Raw genomic sequence first — 25088 nt, 5'->3', positions numbered from 1 at the left:
AATCTCTTCAAATACCAACTGTTTTTAATCCATTGCAGTGTTGATTTTAAATGTTTCATCAAACTTGTTCCCCCTGTCTCCTGGAACAATAGATTGTGCATTAGTGTCTCAACACTGCATTGTTTTCTGTATATTAAATTCGGGCCTTTTTAACGTGTCATTCAAATATCATTGTGCCTAAAGATACTTTCATTTTGTTAACCAGCAAGTGAGATTGTCATAAAATATGACAATAAAAGTTTCTAACTGGAATGAACTTGCTGTACTAGTGCTGCTAAAAAGAAAGGCTTTGATTCTGTAGTCAAACGTTTCTTCTACACAAAGTTTCTAGCAAGAGAGGAGCTTCATTCTGCTGGGTTTCACTGCCAATAAATACCAGAATAAAACATAGCCTCACAAAATAATTTGATACCAATGTCTCTTTTCTGTAAGATACATCTATAGTTTCACAAACAAAAAATGGACATTGGGCCAACAGAAAAAGAATGTTGCATACTGTAAATGGTGTCTCAGTATCCAAAGTAAACTTTACAAAGTGATGATTATTGGAAACACACACAGCAAATTCAGTCCTTGCAATGGCTGTCCAGCTTTTCTTTTGTATCTCATTTGGAAGCGGTCTGTGTCAGTTTGAAAGCCATTGTACAAGAACTTTTGGGGTGGCTTCTCACGTCGTGAGGATACAAGCAGAGAAACAGCAGTCTGGTCATAAAGCACAGCATGAATATTTCCTTGGAAACAGTTTTGCCTACAGAGCTGGTATTTCTGAACAGTTCATCATACTCTTTATCCAGTTACAGTAGCTTAACAAGTAGTTTTGCCAACAAAGATGCGTCTGAGGTCTCTGTGTACGCTTTTTCAACCAAAGGCAAGTACAAGGTAATCAGTTTTAACACCCCCATCTTTCATAGTGATTACTCTAGCAAAGCCAATGCTGGTAAGCACTTGGAATGGTTTGTCAGATACTATTGGACACGTGCTGGTGGTGAAGGAGCACTGCCTTCTAGAGAGGCAGTTGCCCACATGAGTGACCCGCACTGGTGAATTATGTACATCCTGAGTATACTCAGTTCATTATGTGGAGATATTCTACCAAAATCTCTGAGGTCAACTGCCTGGGTATCTTTCTGCATGCTGTGTCTTCCTGTCCCAGAAAATAGGGTGTTGTGACTTGTTTCTGAAGTACAGCAAACTTTAAAATCTAGTAATTGCCTTAAGAAAGAAAGTGAGAAAAAATTCAGGTGAAAATATGAAGGTGTTAATCTGGAAATTACCAGATATGTCAAATAAAGTATCCAGCTTTCCTCTTTGCATAGCATTTATAGGGGCTGAATAAAGCTATGCTTGGTCTGTTCTAATCTGAGAACCCTTCCATTTTCAATCCTCTGTAACTAGCAACTTGGGTGTATTCACAACAAACCATGGGATCTTGAGTAAAATATGTAATTCGTTAACAGTTAACTAATTTATTTAGTGACTTCAAAATCACTGTAGTCAGCGTTGGAAAGACTTGGTCTTATGCTGAGTTTTTATATCAAGTACTGATTGAATATGTTGTGCTGTATTACAAACACAATTTGTAGCTTTTGCTATGAAAAGACTAATCACCAGAATAGCACAAAAGAAATCGTTGTGAAGTGTTTTTTCTCTTGGTTCTGTCTAGTATAGTTGTTCAGAGGTGTGGTTGGACTAATTTGCAGCTGTGACTGTCCTCTTGGGAACTAAACTGACTTATTGATTTTATTTTTAATGATATAAAAAGCAAAAAAAATCAGTGATGTGATCCTGAAAAGAAGTAAGCAAGCAGTGGAGTGCATGAATTGAGTTAGTGCGCCATTTACACCATCTTTTCTTTACAAAAATAAAATGCATACATGTCAGAATATGAGTTTAGTTTTTACAATCTTCTTTTCGATTCTTTTTGCACAGAGCTACGTGTGTTTCCAGACAAATTTGTAGTTTGTGTCAGTAAACTTGAATTTAATCCAAGTGCTTGGACATGTGAAGAGGGTGCATTGGTATGTACAAAACTGTTCTATAATTTTTCTGGTTTGTTTTACAGTGGTAAGATGAATGTTTATATGTAGTTGTAATTATTTGCGTCTTTGTGAATGTTATCTTGGAACCAAAATCTCCCATTAACAGTTGGTCCAGAGTATTCAAAAGGACATTCTGAAGTAACTGTCTGAAGCAGACGAGAATGGGGATTTCTGGAAGCTCAGCATTTTCTGAGTCGCATAAGGCACCTTGTTTTACGGATCTCTTTTTTCCTTTGTATTTTGTCCTTGTAATACTTTACTTTCCAAGATTATAATGGGTCAGTTTCTAATGTCAGTGGCTTTCTTGTATGTTTTCTTAGCACTTGTTCTGCAAAACAACTCAAATGGATCAGTGCTAGCCCTGTTGGGGAAAAAAAAAAAATCCCCAAGCATTTATGGAGAAAAAGGCACTGGTGTGTAGTTAAATACCATAAACAATTCTGCTTAAATATTTCATCTTGAAGGCTTTATCAGGGTCAAAGGCTTATGAATTTTATGCTGCAGTTAACTGCTGATTGTCTCAGGAGTGTTCACATTGACCCAGGTGGCCTGCTATATGGCAGGCAGTCTCTTCTGTGCTCACAATAAGTCAGCATTACATGCTGAGCTCTATGTATGTTTTATTAGTTGCTGTTAGATATGTTAAAATATACTTGACATCTTAAAAAAAAAAAAAAAAAACCACTCTAAACATTGTACTTAGTATTTTTTTCATATCAAGCAGATTTGTATTTCTTATACTAAATGCATATTATCTTGATTCTTAAACTGGTAAATATCATTAAAAGATAAAGGATCAAGGAAATGTTTTTCTCTTTCACAGAAAAAAATATAACTTTAGAAGGATTTTGCTGTTTTGGAAAGTTATTACTTTCTCAGTATCATCTTGAAAAACTATTTAGATGCTTTAAGTAGAAAATCCTGTCTTAGCATTTTGAGTAAGAAATAATTATTTCTTTCTTGTTTAAGTAGCTCTTACGAGATATCAAGTTCTGTCCTTTAGTATGTGTATTTTGTTTTGTTTTTCTTTCCATAAAATAACAGATTAAAGTTTTTTTTTTTAGTTTATTTCACATGACTGTGTAGTAAGAAGGTAAATGAAAAATAAAACAATACGGACTTCAGCTTGACTATTTGAAAATTCCATTGGATCTATGGAAAATCCTAGTTGTTTAAAAAGGGATTTTAAACATTTTTGTGTTTAAAAACAACAGTGAAAGAACAAACAAATATCTGTGGGATCATACCCTAAACAATAATAAAGCCTTGGGAGTTTGCTTTACTTACAGATACAAGAGGTGCACACAGAGCTGGCTGGCACGGTCAGTGTGGTGTGCTGGTAGGAGAGAATAAGATAAAGCTATCCCTAAGCCATTATCGCTGATTTGAAGAACTAACAAAAAGGGAACACACCCCCAGCAAATGTTTTTGAGAATCGTCTTAACTCTTGCCATACTAACTTAAAGGATCCACTGCAGACTGTTTTGTTGACCCAATACTTCTACAGCATGTTAACACCAGGTGTGTCCTAGACACACCTAGACTGTTCAGTGCTTTGCCAAACTGGGAGGGTGTTTGGTTGCCACTGAGGGATAATTTCAGGTTTTTGTCACTCCAGAAGCAAAGACTAAGGATCTGCACTGTGTGCTTTTCCCTATGCAATTTAGCCCTGAGTGTGCTTGAACTCCAAAGTAGACTGCGAAAGACCACCCAGAAGACCTTTCTGTTGATAGACTCCAGTGTATTCTGTCATGGGCTAAAAATGAGGCATCTGTTTTGTTTTCCTCTGTATGTTGTTTGGGTTTGAATCATTTCATAATGTTGTATTCGAGTTCTTTTAATTGTTTAATCAGCTTACACCCTTGGTTTGAGGGTCTATCTGTGTTTTATAAAAGCAGTTGACTCTGTGTTAATGGAGACTTTGTCACATTTCAGTGTTGCTTATTGTCATTGCGATTGACTTAGTCAAGGCTTAACAATTTTCGTTTTTGTTTTACAACTACTTTTATGCAGTTTTATGGTTTGGGTCAAACATTCTTTCCTGAGCTCTGTCAAGACAAGTCAGGCTCAATGCCTTCCTTTCCAATTACTTTGAACCAATTTTATGTCAGCCTGATACGTATTTCTTTCACTTATTGCAACTCTTTTTTCATCTATCTTCAGCATGCCTTTTCACTGTCTTTTAAGCTATTTTGTTTCTCCTGGAATAGAGAATGATTAAATCAAGAATGCCAGGAGTTCTAGCCAGATAAAAAAAAATAAATTCTTATATCCTACGTCTTGGGAAAGTTCATAATTAGATTGCTTTTGAGATATTTGCAAGCACAAACCTTAGCATCAATTGCTGAGAAAAGCAATTTGAAGCCTTCTGCGATGCATCCTGTAAGACCAAGGAAAAGGTGGCTTAGGCAGTCTCTGTCAAATTAGCTAAAGCAGTTTAAATTAATTGAAGATATGAGAGCACTTCTAAGGAGTACAGTTGAAATAAAATGAAGAAAATCTATTGATATTTAATTTTCTATTTTCTAAAATCTGTTTAGAAGTGGGTGTTCCTGTGGTCATATTTAAGAAACAGGCTGCAGGCAGTAGTTACCATTTTGGAAGAAGGGAAATCTTGTCTAAAGAAACAGAGCAAGTTATTGAAAATACATAAGCAAATTGGAAGTCGTAAGGAGAAGATGGAAGAATAGCTGGGCTGATTAATGCTAAGTATAAACATAAAGCCATTGTTTCCTGTTTTGCAAAACTATGTTTGTAATCTTGAATAGTTTTATCTTGAAAAAGAAGACGGCTTTGGGAACATGGCAGAAGAGGAAACCCAAGGAAATAAAAGAGCTCTAGAGAGATTAGTCATCTCTGTAAAAATGACGACGTTTTCATGATTATTATGTAGCTAAAATGGAAAATTGGAAATAGGTTATCTGAAGAAACAGTGGAAATGGAAATGTGTGGAAGGCTTATTGGAGGCTTGTGGGCATTTAAAAATGTGCTAACAATGGAGTATTCATTGATAACCACCACATCAGCTTTATGCTGGAATCTATGAGAGGAAGCAGTTGTAGGGAAAGCATGAAGGAGGTTAAGCTAATGACAGAAATTTGAAATTATTATTCATATGAAATCAGAAAATAAAGTGGATAGTAGGAGATCCTGGTTTGATCAAAAAGATCTCAAGGTTCCACTGAGCCTTGTTAAGTTGCAGAGAAAATTATAGAAAAATTAAAACTGTTTTCCAAACAGAATATTCCTCTTAAAAACAAAACAAAATAAAACAAAAACAAAAAATAGGTACAGTAGAAAAAGAAAAATGCTAAAGGTATGCCCTGTGCTTTTTAAATCTTCGAGAGTGAAATAAAAACAACCCATTTCATCATCTTCATGCATGTCTGATTTTATGAATTGTCATTTTGACATACTTTATGCACATTACAGAATTTTCTTTTATTAAAACTAGTATTATGAGAGTACAGGTGACATAATTTGCGTGGATTTTGATTATGCTGGGAAGAAGCTTCTGGTCCTCTCATGAAAACATGTACTCTTAGCTGTAATTAACATGAAACTTAATATCAGAGTATGCACTGCTGCAACAGTATGACTGTTGGAACGTAGAATGAAAAGGAAACCCATTTTTTCAGGCAGGAGCAATTTGCAATCTTTAGTAGAAGATTTTATGTGGAATCTATCTTAAATACTTTAAAGATACTTTTATTGTTAAGTGATATCAGATTGAGTAGGGGAAGAAGGAAGTGCTGTGAAATACAGTTGTGCAAATTGTGGTGTATAAAGTTCTAATCTTGGCATGAAACTGTGTGTGTATCTATAATATCAGAGTTAAACTGCTGTAACGATGGGTTACGACCAACAAGTCAGTCCATATTCCCTCCAGTTCCAGCTACATATCCATTTCCTTTCTGGTTACCGTGGACCAACCAAATGATTCTTTAGTAGAGGATGAATTAGTTCCTTGAGTTAATCTAGCAGAATACATATTTGCAAAGTCTGTTTTTTTTTTCTTTTAATTGGAGGATTAGTTTTCCATCACATCAGTTTACTGAACCAATTCGTCCTATAACCACAGAGTTGCTGATGGCGACACAAAAAGTGAGACAAAGAAGAGAGCAGGATCACCCCTTTAGGTAGCAGCTGATAGCTACCTTTGTTTGCAAGTAACATCCAAAATGCATGTAATATTAACCTTTGTTGTAATACTTGCTGTGTTCTTCAGTTTCATTGGCCTGTTTTAAATTTCATAAAATCTAGTTTTCATTTGTTTTCATATAACGTAACTTTTATTTAGTTATTAGAGGAAATGTATATAGAGGAAAATAATATTACACTGTAGTTTGTTAGTTGTATGAAGGGCATTTGCTTCTTTTAAATGGCAGAGAAAGGAAAATGCAAACTAACAAATAATATCTGCATACCACATAGTGGAACAGCTAAAGATTTGCTTTTCTCTGATTTTCCACTTTTGACACTTCCAGATTTTGTTACTTTTTTTATTCTCATCCTTCATATTCAGCTTGAGCTGATGGTGAAACACGCAGTCCCTCCTGCTTTCTCTTCCTTTCTCTGAGCCCTGCATTCTTGTCTTTAGCATCTGTCAGTATTGGCATGTGTGGGGAGCTGGAGTAGTTCACTGATTCCTCTGGAAACGAGGTGGTTTTTTTTTGTTTTGTTTTTTTTTTTGCATTGTGAGCTTTCAGCTGGATAGCTTTGGTGGCCAGGCTCTCACCATGTGGCTGCATAAATGCTGCTGTTGATGCAGAGGCTTGGTTGGACCATGTGTTGGGCAAGGATGAGACTTCCCTTTCAATGTCAGTGTAGCTTTAAATCATCTTGAATCTTAAGACTGCTCTTTCAGAGAATTTACATCACAAAGTAATGATACTAACATTTTTTACTCGGTCATAAAGAAGAAAGCTACGGCAGTTTGAAAATATTCCCTTTTTCCCGGCTGTCTGCCTTTTCTCCTTGGAGATTACCACTCCTATAACAGAGTTTGCCAAAAGGTCTGTGTGCTTGCACCTCATCTTGCCACGTATCAGTCCTAGGGATTCATGCAAACCAAACTTTGCTGGGTTTTAAGCTAACGCTGTGAACTGGGAGCAGGAGCGGCTGGGTGTGCGTGTGCACGCTCCCTTCTGCCAGCCCTGCTGTGGGGGCAGGAAACTCCTGCAAAAGGGGAGGGAGGATACCTGAGGGTGGCAGTGCTGGAGGTTGCCTCAGTGAGATTTGTCTCAGCTTGTCTTGGTTTCTTCGTATAGCTTACAAACTGACTGATTTATTTTCTGCATGGCGAAAATATAATAGCTGTCAGCTGTTTAATATTCCAGAAAAGTGGACAAATGATGAAATGAAATTTGACACAGTTATTTCAGTTAGTTAAGAGTAGAGAAGACTTTGGAGAATTTCAGAAAACCCTCACAGAGTTGAGTAAAGGGCATTGGGACTGTAAATGAAAATCATCTGTCGATAAATGCAAAGTACTTTTTGCTGAAAAGAGCAATTACAGTGTTCATGCGTGCTGCTGAGTTGAATAAGATCTCTGGAAAAAGGCCAAGATACTGCTACAAGGAACTGACTTAAAAATCTTTGTTCAGTAGCGTTATTTATCTGAAAAGGAGGCAGAATTTGAATGTATATAAGAAATTAAATAAAAAATAATACTTGAATTGTCTTAATGCCAGTAAGCAAATTGAATACCTCTTCATTAGAACATTATGTACCTCAGTGCAAAATACGGATGAAGGATAGTAGTAGTACAGAGGGTCCTATAACTTGAGCATAAATGATTAAGTACATGAAATGATTTCCATATGAAGCAATCTTCAAAAAGGAGGGACAAATTGAGTAATCTTTTACTGATTTTAGTAGTTGCTTCTTATAAGAGTAATCCAGTTGATTTAAATGTAACTACTTAACAGTGTTCACAAGAGCTCATTTGTCAAAGCCTTGTGGTTATTTAAGATATTATCATCTGTCATCATCCTTTCACCTCCCTCATTTTGCTCTCCCCTCGTGCTCTTGCTGTCCCAATTTATCCTGGTGGTTAATGCGGATTTGAGCTCAGATTCTAGACTTCTCACTGAATTATGTTCTTTGCTCCTGGCAAACTTTGAGAGGATGGGCACCTCCAACAAAGGTGCAGGGTGGAAAGCTGGCATTGATAATGTTTAAAGCTACAGTGAGCTAAAGGTTTTATTTGGTCGCTGTGTATCTATGAGATTTTGATGACTAGTACTGAATAAAATCTAACTGACTTTAGCTTTAGATAATAATTCTCTGTATTCCTGTTGTGCAAAGAATATGTCCGATTGTTTTTGTTGTTTTAAAGAGCAATTTGTTCCTCAACTTCTGACAGAAAACTATTAGAGCTAATAGGAATTTTATAGCTTGGCTGAAACGTAAGCTGAAACATATGATGGTAAGGCTCGTGGAATTGTACAGATCAGTTGGGTCATTCACACCCAAGCATCACACAGGCATTTCTGATGTGCATTTTTGCACATATTTTGCACATATTGTGTACAAGTTTCTGTTTTGTTGTAATAGTGGCTACAACCTGACTGAGTTTGGAAATGGATGTCTTGATACAGAATGCATTTTATTTTTTATTTCCTCATATTGCAACATTAATCCCTAACAGAAATCTTAACAGGTTGTTCTGTCATTGCAGGAACTTGACAAAGCAGCTTTCTTTGGTATTTATTCTCAGTCAGCTTTTGCCTTCTGTCAGTCATCAGCTTTTACTATCATACCACTGATTTCCTGGCCATAGGATATTTCCATAGGATTTCCTGGCCATAGGATATTTCCATAGGAAATAGAAATATCCTATGCCCCATCCACCAGAGTGACCCCAGTCCCTGTTCTGGTCTGCTGCAACAACTGAACTTCCCTCTGTGGAGACATTTATAAGGGTTTAAAATATTAAAAAAGGAAAGTTGTTTCCTGGTTTTCACTTTTCTTTAAACATGTAACAGCTGACTGGCTTTGAGGCCTTGGTGAGTCTGTTGTATTTGCATGAGATTGACCTGTAGGTTTAGAAATTATTTGGAAGGACCAAACCACGGTGTGAGCTCAGAAATCTTGGGGGCTTGGGGGGGACTGAGTGTTTTGGTCTGGAAACCATGCTAAAACATTGGCTAAATTGTTGAACAGTAATTCTTCCCTAGGCTGCCTATGTTACATATTTTGCTTGTATATAGCCAACAAGATCAAGAATATGTGATTCTTTCCAAGATCTCCTACGGTTCTTAAATGCTATTTTAATTGTGTAAAGAGAACAGTTGTTTGAAAAAAGGTGTATTCTGTGTAGATTTTTTTTGTAAAGAGCCTTACTTTTCCAAATACTAATGTGATGATTACCAGTAGATTCCTTCTCTCATAGTTTTGTATGTTGAGGGATGGGTTTGAGCTCCATATAAAATTGCTGTTGCCTTATTTTATTAAAAAGGTCTTTAAAGTATAGAACATGTTTTGTATGTGTTCTTTTTCATAACTAGTAGAGGCAGAAACCTTAAAATTGGTTGCAAAGGTTGGCTTAAGATGCATGTTTTTAAAACATTGTTTTTCTTAAAAAAAAAAAAAAAAAAAGCTTTAAATTTTTCTTTAGTGTCCTTACAAGAGGTTATTTTCTTTGAAAAGCTATTGTCTTTTCCTCCTTCTTATCAGTGGACATTCTCTCTGAAGATAGAATCTGAGTCTTCTACCATCAGTGTATAAAATCAGAATGATTAATAGCTCAATTACTTAACATTAATTTTAACACTTTTTGCCTTCAAGCAAATACACACAGAGTGTATCACGTGCTTCTGAGTATGTAAATAAATCATTTGTTTCAGGAGCACCTTCCATGCCTTTAGAAAAAGCATTATGAATGTTCTTGCTACCTGTATTACACATATGTGTCAAGTTTTAAACAGCCGCCCCTGTAACTTTGATTTTTTTAATATAGTATCACAGGTTTTTTATGCCATTTGCAGCTTATTTTTATTTATTTATTTTTATTGCAGGAATTTTTCTATTAGTTTCTGTTATCCAGCAAATGTTCAAATGAAAACCTAGATAAATCAGAATTTCCTAAATTCAGAACAGTTCGGGATTTCTGCTATACCCAAAATATCATTTACCTCCCCTTTCCCCCCCCTCAAAAAAAAAAAAAAATGAATAGCAAGAAGGAATTTTCCTCATAGAAGACACTTGCTCTAAACCACACCTTTGCAGTGTGGGGAATTGCCACGAGTGATGTATCGAGTGAGAAACTCGGGTTTATACCTTGTCCTTTGGAAATTGGGCCAAATCTTGGACTAAACAGTGCAGACCATAGGGACTCTTGATGAGCAAAAGCTTTGTAGTTGAGAACCCGCAGACTGGAATCAAAATGAATGTTGGCAGTAGGTAATGCAGATGGCTGATCTGGGCATTAGATTTTGCTTTCTGTGCTATGCTACTAGTAGGTTACGCAATGGAGGGATGCCATTTTCTCTAGTTTCAACTTTTTCAAAAGAATGTATTTCAAAACCATCAGCATTCCTTAAAAGTACCTGCTTCAGATGGGGAATAAGTACTCCCATGTACAGTGTGGAAAGTCATCCTTGCTGTTTTTTCCTGCACCTTTCTGACATATAGAACAGGACAGCCCGTTTTAAAATGTAGAGCAATATTCTGCAAGTCCAATCAAGGAACAGTATTTTGGGTTGAGAATGCTATCTATGTCTGTACTTGGGAAATGACTGTGAATGTTTTACAGTGGGGTAGGAGTTCGTAAGTAGCATCTGTAGGACAGATCAGTTGCTACGTTGGAAACACTGAAAAATTTGTCACACAGGAGTCATGAAATGAGATGTAATGGGAAGATTTTTCTTCATGTAGGATAGGGCACAAGACTAGACCCAAAGTCCTGCCCTCGTCTGTTTTCTATCGGATTACAGTACCTGTTCATCCTTCACTGACAAGCCTCCCTACCTGCTTAAGTAGCCCCTTTCTATTTACCAGAGTGCAGGGAGTCCTGTATGACCTCTCTGATCTGATGGTCATCTGTTATAACCATTTAGCAACCTAAAGGTTAGCCTATATGATTGAGGTCATGATGCTACTCAAGTGACATTAAGAAATATCATGCAAATGCAAGCTCACATAAAGCTCCCAAGAATAAGCATTTCTGTTTGATTTCTTTTACTGATTTTAATTTTATTCAATTATGTGTGACTGGGATAATATTTTATACCCTTGCTTCATTAGCATTATTATATTCAGCCTGACATTAGGTCCTGTCTCACTGCATGTGCTGTATGAGGCCTCAGTGGCGATGGCTATATGGCGCTTTGATACTAAATATGATTTATTTGACCCATTGATGTTTTCTATTAAGTTTGTTTGATGAACAAGTTGAGCCACATTGATAAGTGCTGCTCGGGAACAATGTGGTTTGCTTCTTTTAACCAGACGTGAAATGTAATTATCCCATAGTGTTACTTGATTGGTACACAAGCATGTGCCACTGTTACCTTTAGTGTAGTAGGAGATAACTGGAAAATATGAACCCCAACCAGAGGAGGGAAAGGGGGCGGCATTGTTCAATTTGAAAATTTTTCTTTCAGCCCTACATCCTAAACCCTTGACTGAAAAAATATTTGTATGAGCAGTATTGCCAGGCTGACTTGTGAAAAGGCCAAACCTTTTATTCTTCTTCAGGATAGCGAGTTGTGAGTATTCTTGACAAGTGCACATCCATAAATAGTTATTTTGCAGGTGTTTACTGCTAGACTGGGCTGTCCTGGAGAGACCTGCAGATGGTAGTCACCCCACTTTTGGTGTTTCTGAGAGTTTCTTTCTGATTTTGAGTTACAGCATAGATAGTAAAAGACTGGATTTTCAATTTGATAAGCTTTAAAGTGAGTATATTCTGTGCCTAGCAGTCATATTTCTGTGCATGTCTTAGTAGAGAATTCTTTTTTCCAGGCATCCCTTTGGATAAGGATCTTCAGAGCAGGTTTTGTGAGGTCAATATTATGAACAGGTAGGGTAGGAAGTCTTTGTAAGCTTCATTTCTGCAGGCCCTTCTTTGCTGAGTTTTAGTGACAAAAAGGAGCGAGCTTACCCTAGGATTTTAAGAGCACAGATTTCTAATAGAATTTGGCAGTTCAAGGGCTAAAGAAGCATTTTAATCTTTTGTGCCCACCCAGTCTCTATACAAATGTAAATATGTCTGTCTTTAACAATTTGCCAAGAAATGTGGTTTTAATTTGTTCGCAGCAATCCCACTCCCTGCAGCCCTTTCAGAGTCAAGTCACAAGTCTGGCGGTGCTTTGACGTTTTTCTCTGTCATGGTGTCATTGTTTATATGATGTCTGCTTCTGCTGTCCTCCTTTTTATGCCTGGAATATTTTTCTTTAATTATTTCACTGCCTAAAAGGAATTTGGGATTACTAGACAGGATGAGAGCAGATTAGCTTTTTTTTTTCTTTCTTTAACAAGTTCTGGAGTTCCCATAGGAAATAAATCCTATTCCCAAAACAGACAGGGTTTTTTATTTTTTTTTAATTAACTAAAATTATTAAGTCTAATAAAGAAAATAAAGGAAGTATCACCAGTAATGGCTGAGTGTCTTAGTAGTATATGGAGTGCCCATTGTTGTTATTTATGACTCTCTTTGCCTTCTATTGTGGACTTACTCCAGCCTTAGGGAGTTTACATCACTCCTAATAGCAAAAGGCTCTCTGGTTCCCACAGAGTCTTTCAAAGACTGACTCATAGGCCTTATGTTAATTGTTCAACTCTCAAAATACAGCACTTACAGGGTGTGGTTCCAAGGGGAAAATCTACTGTACTTAGAGGGCATGTTCAGAAGTGTTTCACATGTAAATCATTTTGATTTTTTATTTTTTAATGCCTTAACCCTTTTCTGTCACTACATTATGCGATAAATTATTGGAAAACAAAATAAAAGCTTGACAATAGCGTAGTAAGGGAATGTGGTCGTCCTTCAACTCTGGCCCATTAACTTCCACTCTGACTCAGCTCAGAAGCGAATTGGCTTTGTCGTCTTTGCCCCTCTCCAGGGTCTGCTCATCACACGCTGCAATGACTGCACATTCTAGGCAATGACCCTTCCCTGCTCATATGGGGATCCAAGTTAGAACTGAGTTACTGCCTACCTGCAGTAGTAAGGATGTGTGGACGGGAACTGTCCACAACCCTCCTGTCTGCGTCGGCAGATGGGATTTTGTACAAAGTGCTGCTTTCCACCCATTGTTTACCACATCTAGAAGAATCATCTCTGTGGACTGGTGGTCCTATCGCAGTCTGCCTCCCTGAGGTTTTCAGCTGAGGACTGAAGCAGATGTAATGTAATTAGCTTTCCCAGTTACCATAAATCACAACGAGGGAAGTTCAAATGCTTCTGCATGTACTCCTCCGGCTAAGTAAGAGTGCTCTGACTGCTGCGGTACAGAATTATTGTGCAAGATCCTTCAGTCTGAGCAGTAATGTTACTGGAAATCAGAATAGTTTCTACAGACTTTAGAGTCTGTGCCTTCTAAAATTAACAAAGCTCATTAGTATCTCAATATTCCCTTTCTTAATAGTTTACAAAATACAAAGGTGTTTTAAGTCAAATGAGGGGCATCCATGTCTCTAGCAAGAATAGAAGCGGCAATTTATCCTTCAGATTAAACTATTTAGGCTTGGCTTTTGAGGTTGAAATCACGTTGCAAGTATGTCACATATGTTTTGTGCCTACTGTAAACACACGTTGCAGCATTAGTGCACAGAACTTCATGCGTCTGTTAATACACACAAAAAGATTTGCACAATTTGCCTCTGAAATGAAGGCTCAAAATAGCTGTAGTTTTTTAAACAGTCAAAATGGCCTTTTTTCTTTGCCTGATTACCCTCTTTCTGCTTACAAAACAGGAAGCTGATTGCACTGACTTATTCTTCTGGAATAGAGGTGGGATTTACCCCATTCTCCTATACAACTTAAATAAAATAAAATGGGCAGGGCTTAGTCCTGTGTAAGTGACAGGTTCCTAAGCGGTGTTCCAGGCAGCAGTCATGTACATGCTTTGGCCTCGTGCCTCTGCTGTCCCTCTGTGCTTCAGTTCTTTCATACCGCCTGGCTCCACTGCGCTAGGTTCACAGTGTAGATTGGGATGGCATAAATAAGCACGCCCTACGTTTGACGAGCCCCAGTCAGAAGTTGCATTATTCAGGCTGATGAAGAAATGTTATCAAAGAAAAGGAGATATACAAAGCCTCTTCTCTTCTTGACTTTGCCACGTTTCTTTTCCTCCTCTCCCTAGCCTCAGAGATGATACTTTTTTGAAGTATGCAGTTGTTAATAGTAAAGTCAGCAAATGGCCATTCCCTCATTGAGATCCTTTCATTGTGAAAGGAAATGCTCACAGCTTGAAGAGAGAGCATTTTCCTTCCCTCCCTCTCGCCTCAATCTCATATTATATAAAACTATGGTACTGCTGTTAGCTGAGACCAGAAAGAATTCCCCTGTTGTCCTGTAGTAGCCAACCACTACAAGCTGTGAGCGTTTGAATGTTAGTATTAAAAGTTTTAACCCTTGCCTTCTTAAATGAGCAAGTAATACTCTGTATATTTTCTGTAAGTATGGAAAATTATGGGAATTCTTCTGAGAATAAGAGTATAGACCACTGCGCCAGTCAGTCTCTTCAGAAAAAAAACTGACAAACATGCTCCTGTCTGCAACAGAGATTCCTGGCATTTGTCACAGTTTGAGCCACAAAGATGTCAAATATTTGCCAACAGTTTCCTCAGATGGTTTGGAAAGCTACATCCTTTACATTGCAGTCTTGTTTGTTTGCGGTATATTTTAGCATATGAAATATGTTCGCTGGGAGTCTGAAAAGGGAGTGAACTGACTAGACTCCCAAATATTAAAAGATTAAAAATAATTCTGTACTTAGCCATTTCTCTTAGACTGCTTGGATCAAAATAATAAAGAACATCTGTAAGTCGTAGTATTAGAAATGGAGCTTAATGTTGAATAATCATAGCTTGATGTGTCATGTTTTAAACCTGTGTTTTCTTTTGGAGCAGAAAGAAGAAGTTTCCAGTGGGACATCTGAATATTTTACTGAATCTGCTGAGAACAGAAAGCTTAGGATTAGCCTGAACGAGCAGATAAAGCAAGACATCTTGAAAGAAATGTATGTCACTGTTGTTTCTAAGCTGTTACATTTATAATCTGATAAAAATTGGGTAAATAGAGTCTAGCCTATGGAATAAAATGTCAAATAGTATGAACTCCTCTGTAAAATATTATTTGAGATTATTAAGAGACTACTCCTCTAGTCTGAATAAGCACATAAAATGATCTTTGTTATTTTGTACAGCATGAAAAAAGCTATTACAACCCACGTAGATATCTCACATAGCATGCGGCAGAACCAAAACAGGGTGTTTTTTTTCTTGAAAGCAGCTCTGAGCCAAAATAAATAAGTGATGTTTGAATCTGGTGAAAAACACTTGCAAATATATTTTTTGTTCGTTTTGAGAGTCTGCAGCATACCACAATATTAGTCTGGATCTTTGGACACAGCTGAAGAGTGCCATGTACATGTGGTGTAGTGGATGGGGAGGGCGTGTGGGTCAGCTGAATGTTTTGTTGGTCCTCTGCTGTACCAGGATGCCATTGGTACTTGCACAAACTGCCACTAGTTCCAAATGTTCACTACATCAACTGTGGAATCAAGGAATTGCTGTGACCCCTGTCAACTTTTATTTTAACCTGTGTTGTCTCATCTGTGATGTCTTTAGAAGGGAGATTAGATTTGGAGGCATGCCAGCTCTACCTATTTTGTAAGAGCTCCCTTTCCATAAAGTTAAATATGTCAAGTGGGGAACTGCTTGGTGTCAGCAGACCAGCAGAAAGCAGCCCCAGCATCGGAGGATCTATAGCAATATCTTTAGACTCGAAATCTTAGAAAGGCAGCTTCAGTACTTGTGCATAAAGTTCATCTCACAGCCTGTGTGAAGTGTAGATTTGGAGGTAGCACTGCTGAGGAGTGTTTACATACTGACACTCCATCATGTCCCTTGTGATTCACTTTTCGTGTATAATTCCTTTCAGAATATCATCTGTGTGCGTTACCTAAGTCCTTCCCAGATGAGCAGGCTTGATATTAGATGAGTAGTGGTTAACTTTAAAGCAATGCTTTGAAATGTCCTGGGAAAAATTCCAGAGGAGCGTTTCTAAACTAGAGATTAGAAACTCACACAGACGCACACACTGCCTCTCCCCCTTGCCCCCCTCTATTCTTTAGATATACATTACGCATACGAATATATGGGAATGGTTTGAAATCATTTGGGCACTTATGAAATACTATTTTATCTAGCCAGTTTGGGAAGGAATTCAATATACTTATGCAGAGTTGACCTTTAACATTTGTAATGAATCCAGTTCTGCCTCTTGGAATAGAATGTGAACTCCTTTGTGGCTTAGTCATTAATAAGTAGGGTTCCCCTAGTGCAGTGGAAAATCAGATGGATAACTCTTGATATTATCCACACTAGACAAACATTGCTGCTTGTCAAGATGATATAGAGGGATTTTTTCCATGTTCAGAAAGAGGGTTGCCCTAGTGGTCTTTCAGAGTTTGTAAGAAGGGCAAATTGAGGCAGTAGAGATTCCTTTTTATTAAAAACAAAATCCCCTTATATTGCAGTGTGAAAAGGACAAAGAAAAGGAAAAGTACCATGAGCAAACCCCAAACCAGCAAGGACTCCAAGAAAGTGGATCTTGGCTCAGTGGACTCACAGACAGAGAACAGAAAGAATGACTGTCAAACTTCCACCAGTTCTCAATCTGAAGTGAAATGTAGGAGTATAGGACAACTAAAGGATTGCATAAATACAGCTGAGAGCAACTTGGAGCTTCCTATTTTAGAGATGGAAAATAATGTTAATCAGAGACAGCCAGAGGATACTAGCAGCCAGCGAAAACCTCACCCTGTGGAGTGGTTGAAGTCAAGACTTCTAAGCAAGAACCCTCCTTGTAGCTATGAGTCAGCACTGCTAGATCCAGAACAAAATCAAAAAGTGACCAAAACACAGGCTCAACAAGGGAGTTGTGGTTCAGAAGAAAAGTTAGACCATTTCAAAAAAGCATCCTCTGAAGAGGCTACTTTAATTCCTAGCAATACCGAAATGAGTAAGTGCAATGATGGTTGTTTAGGTCTGTTGGAGGAGAAGACCCCACTTAATTCCAGGGTGTTTTCTAAACAAGACTTAACAAAGACTGTGTCTGATGAAGAGTCACTTACTTTGGGAAAAAACCTCTCCCAGCCTCCTTCTGTGGGGCACAACATAGTGCAGACAAACCAAAATGAGCCAGGCACAACCACCGAAGAATTACCTGCCATGCCTTCGTCATCTTGTTCAGAACTGCAGCCTGTGCCTTTGGAGAAGCCTACCCAAAAAAGGAAAAAAGAGGGTGAAGATGGTCTCAGGAAGTTAAAACTACGAAGGCTTAAGAAGTCATAAAGCCTGAAATATTACCTCAATGGCATGGATGGACAGCCAGATTTGTGTTTGGAAAGTGTATATAAAAAGTAGGAAGCAATTCAAAATAATGAAAAATAATCTTTAAAAAGTCCAAATTAGATAAACTTTTAAAGAAAAAATACTTAACTAAACATCATAGCTATTTGACACTGTAATTAGATAATTCTGTTATGTCTTTTGACATTAGACCCATAAATACTGTACAAATCAGATGTAATATTTATAAAAGGAAAAATCTCCTATAAAATATTTACTAAGCAGAATTTCAGATCTCTGCATGTTTTGGTACTATTAAAAAGTCGTGACAGCTGATGACAGAAAAAGTTAAAATCACTTTTGTAATCTGTTAACAGCTGCAGTTATCCATTTTTTTTGATGTTTCTAAACACATGGTTTATTTTAGTAAAAATTAATCCTTTTTCTGCATTAGGAAGTTTGTGGTTTATTCATGTGATCTTTACAACAGTAAGGCAAATTGAGGTTATTTCAAATAAATCTTTAACCAGATTTTAATATTTCTGATAATTTAAGGGCAACTTTTCAGTGGGCTTTCCAAATAACTATAGTTTGTGCTTGGGCAGTTTTGACAGGAATGTGTATTTCTAAGGTGAGCTGTATCACTCGTATAGTGATCATGCATTCACTATTTGGAAAAATGAAGATTATTTTTATGTGTATAGTCACCTGGATTTGCAAACATTGCTGTTGGGGAAAGTTCATACATAAACATACATACACTTCTTTATGCACTCAGGTTTCACAATCAAGCCTTGTTTGTGTGCAAGGACAACAGTCTGTGCTTTTCAGGTGTTAGCGACCTAAGTTATTTTTTATTTTAAGATACAGGTAATTTTTAATCGTATGGTGTTTTTTAATAATGCTTTTGTAAGTTGTATGCTAATGTGCTAAGGAACTAAGGAACTGTAACTTCTTTCATGTTTGTATTTTTAAATGGTTAAAATAAAATTACAAGCAATTTCCTTTTGATCATTCTCTCAAAATCAATGTGAGCACAGACATTTTATATGGAGCAAATTTTGCAGAATTATTACAGACATACACTTACTGTTATGAGTAGCTTTATTTAGTTTAATAGGAAGATTCACATCCGTAAGCGTTAGAGTTGGTATGTAGTACACGTTAGAGAGTTAGCAACTCAGCAGTTGACAGCAAAACACTGTCAGTTGAATAGCATCTTTTCTGCTATAAAAAAAAAAATCTGCTTTTGCTGTAAATGAAAAAGATTCTGCATGTCTGCTAGAAGACATTTTCTCTTTTGTCTTTCAGCCTGTTTGCATGATGTTTCTCATAATGCTTTGCAGTAAGGTTGCTAATGCTTACCAATCTTCAGGCTCTGCAAAAAGGTCTTCCTAGTGACAAGCGCAGTGAAGTCTCCAAATGAACCTGGGTTTGGAAGAAGAATAGCCTGAGGTATGTTTACTCTTGTCTTTTCTATGGGCTCAAGATACTTTGCTAGTAAGGGAGTAAAAAGCACCTTTTTAAAGGACTTAAAAGAGGTGTAAGGAAATTTAATTAATTTTCAAAAAAATAAAATAAGTAAAACAGTCATTTGATACTTTATATTAAACTGTATGTTTTCTGGATGGTTTCTTTAAGTCCCTACAGTGCATAATTAATAAAAATAATACAAGCATGTATTGTAGTTATTCATGCGCAATTTCGTTATTTCTACCTTGCTTTTCACCTGGATCCCTTTGAATTTTCCATGATGTTCTTGGTTGTAACAGAAACCTACAGGAGAGGTTTAGATGATTATGTGAGAACAGACACATATTGAGCTCATGAAATTACTTCAGTTACTCCTTTTCATTTTATTCTGCTTAGCAAAAAGATTCATGCTTGCTTTTCCAAATTGGCAAACACACTGATTGTTCCTGTGACAATTGCTGACAGACTTGAGCAAGTATGCCCCAAATTAGTACTCCTAACAGTTTTGGATTTTGAAGCTTCTATTCCTCTTGCCCCTCTGCTTTCCAAAAGAATTTAATTCCAGTATTAGAAAAGAGAGCTCTACCACATATAGCTTGTATTATAGAATACCATTGCTATTATTATTAGTTCAGCCTTATAATTACAAATTAGTTTTAATTGTAACTGAGCAACATATGCAGCCTTACAAATGGATGTCATCATATGTTTATAGGGAGCTTGGGTAGACAAAATCATTATCTTTTATGTAGCTGAGAGCATTTGATTTTGCGTTTAGGATATTTTGTTATGGTACTTACAATGCTGTTTTACGTAACTTTACTGATAGCATGAAAACATTTTCCTTTTCAAACAGTGATATTGTAACAATAAGAAATATAGGGCTGGATTGTTTAGAGGGTTAGAGCCTACAGATTGTACAAGTGGACTTTTCAAAAGTGCATGGTTGCATCAATTGTAATTACTGGCTTGTTAGGATCCTAGGCTCTTTTGAAAGACCCACTGCTTTCTCTATGTGTATTTTGAGCTTAATTACTTTGAAAAGTTGTCTCTTGGATCCTTTCAGAAATGCAGTTATTTAGGGAAAAAGCTTTGAACTCGTTGTTTCTGAACTATAGATGGTGTTGCTGGTCAAAGTTATTCTTTTTCTCCATATAGCAGCACTACTATAAAACTTTCCCGTTTGTAAGCCTTATGGGTATTTTATGTGACTCTGTGATAATTGAACTGTGTTGTCACCATATGCCTCTGTTATCTTTCTGCTTTAACCCCAAGGTTCTTCTCCTGTCTTCTTTTTTTTTTTCTTTATCTACAGTCCACCTGCATCCAGATCACTGACAGGTGTGTGGTCTGACATCCTCTGGAATTGCAAACCTGATTTCCAAGTCAGGCTTAGGAACAAAAGGAAAAAAAAAAAAAAGCTGGAAAGTGAGACCGAGCAATGTAAAATTAGCAGTTTGCAAGTCTTGGCCCAGGCTTGCTATTACAAATTTGCTTCAGAGCAGCATTAGCATACCCTTCTATTAAAAGTTTTAAATATTTAAGGCTCTATTCCATTCTGAAACTTCCATTGAAGTGCAGAAACTATTTCTTCTTTTTTTTTTTTTTTTTTTGGAGGGGGGGAGGTTGTTGTGCATTATGTTTGTTTTCTCATTTTCGGAGCTTCTTTGAACTCCTCTGAAATATGTGTAGATCTGAGGAACTGACTGGCTAAAGCTCTCAATGGAAGTTTCACACTGAAAGATACAAATTTATCTATTTGTCTTTAAAAAGAGATAAATGTATTTTCCAAAACAGCCAGTGTTTTTTTTTTGTTTGTTTTTCTTTTGACTCGTCTGGTTAGTTTGGTCTGTGCTAGTTGCCGATAATGAAACAATCCTTTCCTAGCCAAACACTTTCTAATGTGTGCAGACTACCATTTGCATTATTCGTTACATTGAGATAGTTAAAATATTTGTTTAGTGAACTTTTGTATTTAAACACACATCAAAAGCTACACCAGCCTTTTATTTATTTATTAAAAGGAAGCAGCTGATGTAAAATCTCCCTTGCCCAGTGCTGATCTGTAGGAAAATGGTAACTATCACTAGAGTTATTCTGAGTAATAAACTTTGTGCTAGTTCTGATACTGTCAAATTGTAGTTCTGCATGCTAAGGTCTGCAACATATGCTAGCATGTTGTTACCGCTGCATAGCTGCATTTCGATGTTACACTTAACTTGAATAATGCCAACAACACCTGCTTCTAACAAAAAAGGAAAATTTTAAGAACCCAAACTTTTCATTGCTACAGAAACTTTTGTCCAAGTGAGGTGTTAGTTATTCTCCCTGAGGCATTTATTTTGGCAGTGTGAACTTCCTTCCCTCTCACAACTCCGCATGTGTGTCACATTCTTTGAGTTTTAATTGACATTGTTATATCATTATCTCATTGGTTTTTGAATGGATAATTATTTTTTTAAGGAAAAAAATGGATATTTTTTGTTTGCATTGAAAACTAGTTGAAATAAGAATGAGGTAAAATGTAATTAGAATATCCCAGATTGTTCGTGTTATAAATAGTTATCTCCTTGCTTATATCAGTACCTCATAAAACATTTCCTATTGTATTAAAACACTCCAATGCAAGCTTGAGCAAACAGAGTTAATAGTATCAAGAGTCTTTGAGCCAGCAGTGGGAAGTGTGGGTTGGCCTCAGAAATTAGCTGTAATAAAAGGCACTCCTCACTTTGCTTTCTGCTTTTTTTCTTCTCTAATAAGCATCAACTATCATCCAAAAATCTCTGTGAATGAGAAGATGGGGATGGGGAAGAGCAGCACATCGAGCCTTTCATCCAAGGGATATCAAAGCATTCTGCAGCTGAACCTGGGAGGGATATGAATATGCTTACTTTGACAGTTGGGGCAGCACTGAGAGTAAGCAATTTCTTCAAGGTAAAGCACGTTGGGTAAGGAACTCGTGCTGCAAATTCTTTCATCAACTTGTTCAACTGTCTTTGAACAGTTCTCCCTCCTTGTTCACTCTTTTATTCCAGATACTTTGGATCCTGGTAGCACGTGACCTTATCCCTTCCACAGTGGCAATAAGGTGACATTTTTAGATTGGGACTTTCTGTTTGCTTGTTTGATAGTGGCTTATGCTAAGAAGTTGTAAAATAGTTGTTAAAACGATGTAGTGTCCCAGGGCATTCTAGCTGTAACCCAGAAATTGTCCAGGCAATTAACCTCCACCATCCTGCCTCCTTTACTATACATTGCAATTATTCTAGAGTTGGGAATTGGCTCCTGTGGGAGCTGACAGTGCACTGTTTGTGAATGAGAATTTTCACTGATTTTTTTCCATTTTGTCAGTTAGATCCTGTAGTATAGCTGAGACAGCCACTTTAGTTGCTACGTCAGTAGTAGGAATTGGTAATCTAGCTCCATAACTGCTTTATTTGCTGCCAGAATAATTGTCTTTTTGATTATGCATCAGATCTTTAAAGAAAAGCATCTAGAGCTATAATTCTAGAGATGGGCATGCCCCTTTTTAATATTAATATGATCTCATAGTGCTAGAATGAAAAGAATAGAAGTTTATTTCTCCACCCTGTAGAGAAACTGGTTGAGACAATTTGCACATCACAGAGAAGGCGCTCACTGGGAGATCTGGGCTGGAACTCCGGTCTGACGCCCTGTCTAATACCACAGCACTCCACTGCTGCCCCACTGCTAGGTAAGCCATCTGCTGAACCTCGGTGGCCAACAGACCTCTCAGAACCTCTTTCCTCCTCCACCCCCAAAAGTTGGAGTTAATCCTTGCACAGCTATTGCTCTGTTTTTTGTTTATTTTTCCTCCCCTGTTTTGGGAACAATAGCTGATCTTTAAAAACAAACTCTGTCAGCACTGGTAAACAGTAATTGTGATGACCACTAGTGCCAATACTGTTAAAGAGGAAGTTGAAAAATTCTTAAATATCAAGCAACTGTTAGTATCTTGCTTCTTTTAGAAGGGGAGGGGGAGCTTATGCAATCACTTCCATCTTCTGAGGAGGAAAAGGCTGGATTTGGTACTTCCCTTGTTACAACTTCTCATCTTCTTTGCAAACACTAATAGAAGAATTGTCTGTGCCTTGTGACTTGTTCCGGGGGACTCTGCAAACGGCAGGGGTAGCGTTCCACAGCCTCTGAACAGAGGAGGAGGTGAGGCTGCTTTAAGCAGGATGGCTGGAGCAGCCACACCGGGGATAGCGATGAGACGCTGAATCATGCAGTCTTCAAGGAGCAACAGAGAGCACAACCTTGTACATTTTCTAGCTAGGCAGAGAGCTGAGTAACAATATTAACTCTTGCTGTGCAGGTGTCTCAGTTGCTGCAAGAACAAGTGGTGTTACTGTGGAGAGAGAAATAGTTTCCTCGTGAAACAGTTTGAGGATTGCTAGTCTCATATTTAGGCCCTGAGCCAGGCTTCACTTGCTAGGCTTTAAATGTACAAGAGCTGTCTCGCTGTCATTTGCTTGTATTAACAATGCAGAAATAGCTGTTCCCAAGGCTATCTTTCCCCCAGTGACATGAATATGTTGGAGTTGAGGCTGACGTAGCATGCATGGTCAGCACCTTTTCACTAGTCACCTCTAAGTAAGATGGGCCCTTTCCATGCGGAGGTGCAGTGACTTTGATGTGGCTGCATTCAGCTCATGTTGAACCAAACCCAGATTTGAAAGGGTCAATTAGCTCTAGCTATAGCAAAGCTGAGGGTGCAAAGAGGAGTAATTTGTTTTTAAGGTTCTTATATTTAAATGGCAGCTCAGGAAGCGCACATTTTTCGTTCTTAGATGGCTAAGGATCCAAAGAATAAACACAAACGAACAGCAGGAAACTTCTCCTGACTAAACAGAATGTATCTTCCCAGAATAGTAAACTGTGAACTGGCAAAGTACAGTTTCCACAAAAATACATGTGCCTTGATATTCTAATGGGAAAGCCTTAAACTTCCATGTTTCTATTTATTTTCATCACAATGGAAAACACTCCATATACCAACCCCCAATTTGGTGGTGGTTCTGGATTTTGGAAGACTGTTTTTTTGTAAATTCACCAGCGTAAATTTTGAAGCTACCACTGAGATATGAGGATATAATTTTAAAATATCTTTATAGAAGTTTAACAGAATTCCCTCACTCTTCTCTCTCCCTGTACAACTTGTACTGCTCTAGTTTTATAGCACTGATATAGCGATGAAATTAGTTATATAGGAAAAATAGGTTGTGTATGGAGAAACAGTGCAATAACAAAACCTTTGTGTAGTCAGTACGGTGGCTTGTTGCCCTGGAAGGGCTGGAAATAAATAAATTAATTAATTAATACTGTGCTCAAAATTTTAAAAACATTTTAGAATTTGAAGAACCCAGCTTTTGCTCTATACAAAGTCTTTGGAGCTCTGAACAGCTTTGTCACTGTATTAGCTGATTAAGTCTAATTAGAATTTGACTCTGCATGTTTTGAAGTAACCTGTCACAAACATTCCCGGAGACTAGAAGAATTCCTAGTTGTTGTTTTCTTCTTTTGCGTAATAGAAGGGTTTATTCCTACAACTTCAGGTGTAAATGCTTCAGTCACTCAGAAGCAGTAGTTGGCTTCTGCATCATTGAAAGCACCATCTCTGTGAACAGTGGGCTTGTAGAGGAAGATGGCTAATACAGCATTCTAGTACAAAAATCTGTTCAGTTAATAGCCTCACTTTGTGCTTCAAAGCTGGCTGGAAGACTCCATTATCTGTAAGTGGCTTTTTTAGACATGACTCGTTTGCTTTATTGCAGATTGTAGAAGTCTGGGAACAAAGGGAAAAAATAGTTGTGGGATTTGTTTGATTAAGTATTATTGAAGTGGTCAGATGAAGCTAATCTTGTTGACTTCCTGTTCAGCAAGCAGTAAACTGATGATTCTCCAGTAAAGTTATGTGGCATGCAATTGTGAAGAGTAAGAGCAGTACCCCTTTCAAGGTAGTGTAGCAACAAGTTAGAAATCTCATTTTAAAGTGGGCTTGAAATAAAAAGTAACACTAAAGAGATT

At 37.4% G+C, this 25088-nt stretch overlaps 1 protein-coding gene across 2 annotated transcripts in view; it reads left to right on the top strand.

Moving 5' to 3' along the window:
* Positions 1–18569, top strand: part of SLX4IP (SLX4 interacting protein) — an 81570-nt gene extending 63001 nt beyond the window's left edge. The window contains exons 7-9 of one of the 2 annotated variants that reach the window (XM_035552840.2): positions 1930–2018; positions 15120–15229; positions 16751–18569. In XM_035552840.2, the coding sequence (XP_035408733.1) occupies positions 1930–2018; positions 15120–15229; positions 16751–17567 (1016 nt within the window). In that variant the 3' untranslated portion in view covers positions 17568–18569. The remainder of the gene's footprint in view (positions 1–1929; positions 2019–15119; positions 15230–16750) is intronic. The other variant, XM_035552841.2, reaches the window with a different exon arrangement.
* The last annotated feature ends 6519 nt before the right edge of the window (positions 18570–25088 follow it).

The sequence above is a fragment of the Cygnus atratus genome, chromosome 3 (genome assembly GCF_013377495.2).
Source record: "Cygnus atratus isolate AKBS03 ecotype Queensland, Australia chromosome 3, CAtr_DNAZoo_HiC_assembly, whole genome shotgun sequence".
NCBI lineage: Eukaryota > Metazoa > Chordata > Aves > Anseriformes > Anatidae > Cygnus > Cygnus atratus.
The sequence above is the reverse complement of the archived record's forward strand: the minus strand, read 5'-3'. Positions and strand labels throughout refer to the sequence as shown.